The sequence below is a fragment of the Lactuca sativa genome, chromosome 1, assembly GCF_002870075.4.
Source record: "Lactuca sativa cultivar Salinas chromosome 1, Lsat_Salinas_v11, whole genome shotgun sequence".
Classification (NCBI taxonomy): Eukaryota; Viridiplantae; Streptophyta; class Magnoliopsida; order Asterales; family Asteraceae; genus Lactuca; species Lactuca sativa.
The window spans coordinates 97256651-97263075 of record NC_056623.2 but is presented as its reverse complement, the minus strand read 5'-3'; the positions used below and the strand labels follow the sequence as shown (position 1 = coordinate 97263075).

The window sequence follows — 6425 nt, the reverse complement described above, 5'->3', positions numbered from 1 at the left end:
TTTCAAAACTAGGATTTTGCTCATCGGTTTTCCGACAAGTATGTTGAATTTAGTAAATAATGCCCTCTCAGTTTCATTCTAGATTTACCTAATCATTCCACCTTAAAATAATTGATCTTCCATGGAAATTGACCGATGAAATGTTACCGGATCTAATCCGGCTACCAGAGTTCCATAATCATTATCTTTAGCATACATAACAAAATTTCATAAAACACTTCACTTAAAGTGTCAGACATTTATGATAATAACTTTGGAAACAAACTACCATTTGGGGTGGAGAATTTCAAGAACATCACTAATCTTTTACTTATCAACAACAATTTTTTTAATAGTTTACAACAACCTGAGTAGTATTAGATGTGTACAGATAGCAGGTACCCACTTTTGGAACCGAAACCGCCTCGGAATTGTCGGTTCTGGAACCGGAACCGAGGTCATTGGTTCCGATTCTAGTTCCTAAAAGTGAGAACTGCCAATGACCGGTTCCGGTTCCGATTTTCAATTTTTAGGAACTGTTACCCGCCGGGTAACCGCCGAAACCGGTTCCGAAATATTAAAATTTAAAAATACATAAATAATTAAACGAATTGATTGTAACAACGTTGACGATTAAGACATTTTTTGGATCTATCTAATTGGATCTTGGAGGTAACATGCTTATAAGTTATATTTGCAACTTTTGTTAATGCATAACTGTAAAACAATTTGAATATACATGATGATAATATCTTTTGATAATATATGATGCTAATATGATGTTATATAACGTTAACTGGTTGATGGTAAGAAGATAAACTTTGGTTTATGATTTATAGATACCAACTTGGATTATCGTTTGTAACTTGTATCGTAATGAACTAGTTATAGTATTTATTTTTTGTTTCAATGGCTAAGAATTATTTTGTGTTAACGAAACTAAAAAATGACGTAACCGGGTTACCCGGTTCAAGTAGTGGTTTCAAAAATTTAAGAACAACCTAGACCGATTCCAGTTCTGGTTCTAACTTCATAGGAATCGTCGGTTCCTGTTCCAGGTCCGACAAAATGAGGCGGGTACCTGCCTATGCTCATCCCTAAATAATTAGATGAATCTTTATCTATTTTGTTGGAGGGTGTAACAAGAGGGGGTTGAGAGATGGCGACGATCTAACTGTTAAATTGTTAGATTTGACTGTCCAAGGACCATTGATGCAATATATGTAAACAATGTGGATACGTTCTATCAATATTTTAAAGGTTGGATCAAAGATGCGATTCCGACCAAGCCATAAGGACCAAAACTGTAATATACTAATAAGTTCGGAATATATCATAAATTTACAATAATAATCAAAGGGATCTAACTTCTGAAAAAAGTATGACACATTTAAAAAAGAAAAGAGTAAATTACTGAAACCGTCTCTATGGTTTTGTTAAAAATGCACGTTTGGTCTCTAATTTTTCTTTTGCACTCGGATCGTCCCTATGGTTTGATTTTGTTGCGTTTTTCGTCCCTTGCATACATAAAGTTAGGGACTAAATGTGCAATTTTGACCAAACCATAGGGACGAAAAACGCAACAAAATCAAACCATAGGGACGATCCAAGTGCAAAATAAAAGTTAGAGACCAAACGTGCAATTTAATCAAACCATTGAAACGAATTAGAGACATATCTAAATACCTTACTCAAGTCACATTTTCATATTTAGTCGTTTTGTTATTTTGGTCGGTTTGTTTTGAAACCAATAACACAATTGGAGGGCCCCTTCAAGGTTTAATGGGAATAATTTTTTACAGTCAAATTATTTGAATGTTTTGTACCGGGGTCCGGGTATAGAAAGTACAAATGAGTTAGCTTCAAGCATGCATATTAACATCATTAACATGTACGTTTACACGCACACACTGACACCCATACAATGTATATAACATGTAGCAGGTAGTATTGAGAACTAATTTGGGCATTTGGATGAAGATAATTAATGGTTATATTAAATGTTTAAATAATTAGTAATCTTAAACATGTTGAATAATGTACACAGTACACGGAATGGAAGAAAACGAAGTAGTTTTCAGTTGTTTGTATTTGGAGTTTATATATGCGGGAATGGAAGAAAGACAGAAGTTTGCGGTTGTCTACAAAAAAAAAAAAATTCAAGATAGTGTTTTCAGATAAGGTAAACAGCCTTATAAACCTTGATGACAATGATTTCCTGAATCCACCTGAATGTAAGATGCACCCTTTTATATCAAATTTTTTTGTATGTTATTGTAAAGGACATTTATTGAATTCAACATGAAAGTATAACAAAGATTTTTATTTTTGTACAATATAATTTCAAGGAACATTTAAAAAAAAAATTGAATTATATCACGTGGAAATTTCATATGTTTATGTGGATCAAAATAGTTATCTAGAAGCGCTGAAAAGAATTTGTAGCATATGCAAGAGAATTGAAAACTATGATTTTGTTTTTTCACAATGGAGTGAGTATTTATGTCTAGACGATCGGATGAGTTTAAAAGAAGACACATGTGTTTGCGTTGGTGTCTATATGGACAACGTGTTCATCTCAAGGTTTCCATCCAAGCGAAACATCCAACTCTAAAAGGTTGGCTTAATTTTCATTTTTTTTTTTGTTTTATTTCATAAAAAGATATCAATACTTATACAACTATATAATACTAATAATATTTTTATTTATTTTATGAGACATGCAAAGAATACAAATCTCATGATAGCTTGGAGGTTTTTGGTTCTATTTGAAAAAAAAAAACCTCATGAAAATATTTGTTCCTTTTGACAATGTTTTCTTTAGTTACAAATGTTCTTATTTAGGTTCATGAATGGATTATAAGTTTTAAGATGTTCTTAATAGTTGGATTTCATCTTATTTTACATGATCAATTTCTTTTATTGTTTATTTAACATCTTAGGATTTTGCTTTTCTGTATTTCACAAGCTGAATTACATTATAACTTTTACAACATACAAATACACGATACAAGAAACAAAATAAACATATATCTAAAAATAATGATTTTGTCCAAGCATAGTCATAGCAGATTTTCAAATTTACACTCATTTTCTTAAAGAAATTTTGATTTAATGATTTTCATTTTTCATAATTTTAAAGTTAAATTATTAGTATTTTATAAGATTTGATTTTGATCCCTTAGTATATTATAAAGTGATGTTTGTTGTCCCTTACATAACTTTTTTTTACAACATTCGTTTTTATTAATTGAAAAGAAATTCTTTGCCACAATGAGTTTTTATTAATTGAAAAGAAATTCTTTGCCACAATGAACGGAGCAACATAAATACGAGTTTACTAGTGATTGAAGTGTTCATTGGGTTGATAATGTGTGATAAATCTATTCTAGTTTTAATATTGGGTTTAGGTCTAAATTGTTCACTTAACTTTTGGTTTTGTGTTCATTTGGTCATTTAACTTTTTTTATGTTTTAAAATGTCATCAAACTTTTGATATGCTCATTTAGTTACTTAACTTTTGTTTTGGTCACTTAACTTTCAGATTTGTGCTCATTTAGTCACCTAACTTTTAAATTTGTGCCTATTTAGTCACTAAACTTTTGAAAAAATTTAAAAGTTTAGTGACTAAATGAGCACAATTTTAAAAGTTAGGTGACTAAATATGACCAAGCCAAAAGTTAAGTGACTAAATGAGTACAAAGGCAAAAGTTTGATGACCTTTTAAAACTTAAAAAGAGTTAAGTGACCAAATGAGCACAAAACCAAAAGTTAAGTGACTAAAATTGACCTAAACCCTTTTAATATTATCCATTTGCCAAAACGAAAGGCATAAAATGGAAAGGAAATTGTGGAAAATCAGATTGAAACAACCATTCAAAAGTTTAAGATCAAGCGCATATATAAATTTCAACACATTCACGTGATATATATGCATATATTTATGACATTTTTCAAAATATAAAAAACCTTTTCAAAATAATAATGACATTTTTATGTGAACGTACAATGGGCTTAACCGGGCTTTAGGTCAACAACAAGGCCAATTCGGATAATGGGCTTTGGGTCAGCAATGAAGCCCATTTGGATAACTGATATTGGTGATTCAGAAGTCCACAACACCTAGCTACCTTCATCGTCTTCGCATTCACAGCAGCGAATCTCCAAATCCGAGCACCTGCACAAGTAACTACATCAAAATCTCTTCATCTTTCTTCATTAATTTGTGTTTAGAGGTTTTCCTACGTATCTTAACTTCCTGCTTTTTAATTTTTTTACCTGGCCGTATTTCCTTTGCCTCATGCTCATTAGTCTCGTTGATGTTTGTTGATCATGAAATCAATTTCATGTTTCATTTGAAGGCTAAGTCGATCAATTGCGAACTGAATTCAGAAATCACATTGAATGTTACCATTTTTAAAGAGTCTTCATTTGATCCCGACGAAGGAATTTCTAGGGTTCGAATGATTGTATATATCCATTATACATTTGTAAAAGCTTCTCATTTGATATAATATACATATATGGCAGCTATGAAGAATCCGAGACTATGGTGTAACACAATCATGGTGCAAGGGTTAATTGGGATCACTCGACACTACAGATCAAATCCAAAAGTAGATTTTAAGAAACTGAGGCCAATGATTCTGAAGAGGATCGAGAATCGAGCCAAATATTATCCAGTAAAAGACATGATCCCTGTTGCTTATGATGTCGTTAGATCAAGAAGCCTTTTGATTCAAGGCGTATCCACTCTTCTCCAAGTAATACCCATCTGGTCTTGCAAGTATTCTCTATCTCTCATTCACTGTCTTCTTCTTCTTCTTCTTTTTCGATACATTTTGTTTCTTTAAAATAAACATACAATTGGTTTGATGATTGATTAAACACACATATACACTATCTTCCACTTACAGATTCTGTCAAGAAGTATACATTGGTGAAAAGGGTCACGCAATCAAAACCTGCCATGGGTACAAACGTCATTCCAAGAACAAACCCCACGAATGGATCAAAGGAGGTATAAATGACATTCTTGTCCCTGTAAACACATTCCACCTAAAAACCATGTTCCAAAATGTGATCAAACACGATGAAAGATTCGATTACAACCGAATACCCGCAATTCTTGAACTCGCGCTCCAAGCAGGTGCCGATTTTGATTTTGACCACGAGGGTATATCCGGAAACAAAATTGAATGTTTAAATGTTGAATCTTTATCACCCAATGATCTGAGGGTAATTTCGGAAGGAACTTTAAAGGCATGGGAGGTGGTTAGATCGGGTGTTCAAAAGTTGATGATGGTTTATTCGGCTAAAGTTTGTAAATATTGTTCGGAGGTTCACGTGGGCCCATCTGGACATAAGGCGCGATTGTGTGGGGTGTTTAAGTATGAGAGGTGGCGTGGAGGGCATTTTTGGAAAAAAGCAGAGGTTGATGATTTGGTGCCTGAAAAGGTGGTGTGGTTTCGTAGGCCTCAAGATCCGGTTGTTCTTGAGGATAAGTGGCGGTCATTTTACGGACATGCCCCCGCGGTGGTTGATTTGTGTACGAAAGGTGGTGCGGTGGCACCGATTAAGTATTATTGTATGATGAAACTTCAAGGGTTATCTGCTGATGTGGCATTTAAGACTCGCTGATGACCATTAAAGACATTACATAACATGTTGTACTGTGTTTGATATATATCAGACTGACTGAGACTTAGATTTAGACTGTGAAAGAAAATGAAAGTTTTTGTCTTGTTTGTGCAAAAGACGTTAATACCTTCATTCTCATAACTGACATTAACCCATATATAGCTTATTGAAGGAAGTCGTATAAAAAGGGGAAATGCCTAAATAGTAATCAAGTTTGATAATCGTTTAACTTGTGGTTTTTATACTTTTTGTTCTAATTACTCGAGTTTCAATTTTGTTCTATGTATGTGAAATTAGACATTTGTAACCTTTTTACTAAGGAAAAATCCACCAAAACACTCTTACCGATCTAGAGGAATACATCAAACCAAAACAATCTTAGCAACCAATCTTGTAGCCCATTGTATTCCATTACAATATATCCATTTTCAAATGTTTCGTGAGTTCCTTTGACTTCCTAATTTTTGGCCATAAATGGTTTGACATTATGTTGTACTTTTTTCAATATGACAACCGATCCATTGCCAACTTGGCATCCACTAAACAACATGGCTATCGTTCGATGGGTCGCTAGTAGTTTCAAAATTTAGAATTTGAATTTTGAAACTCGATTGAATTTCGAAAAGGAGAAATTGGATGAGAAAAAGAAAGCTCGAGATGAGAAGCAAAGAGCATGAGTGGAAAACAAAAAAACTTGCGCTATGGAATTTTTAACGCACAACATCGATCATCTCTTCAAAAACTAACTCGAGATGATTTTTAGGGTTAGAGCGAAAATCATGAAAAGTATTACTGTTAAACTTAAT

General features: G+C 33.0%; 1 protein-coding gene across 3 annotated transcripts; it reads left to right on the top strand.

Moving 5' to 3' along the window:
- The first annotated feature begins 4019 nt into the window (after positions 1-4019).
- On the top strand, positions 4020-5735 carry LOC111885937 (APO protein 4, mitochondrial). Of its 3 annotated transcripts, none has more exons than XM_023882176.3 (3): positions 4020-4164; positions 4510-4765; positions 4896-5735. In XM_023882176.3, the coding sequence occupies exons 2-3, from the start codon at positions 4512-4514 to the stop codon at positions 5617-5619; spliced, it is 978 nt and encodes a 325-aa protein (XP_023737944.1). In that variant the 5' UTR covers positions 4020-4164; positions 4510-4511; the 3' UTR covers positions 5620-5735. The 3 variants fall into 3 exon arrangements, with proteins under 3 accessions (XP_023737944.1, XP_023737945.1, XP_023737946.1); XM_023882177.3 differs by having other exon boundaries at positions 4115-4214; XM_023882178.3 differs by lacking the exon at positions 4020-4164 and adding an exon at positions 4229-4436.
- Positions 5736-6425: the final 690 nt, after the last annotated feature.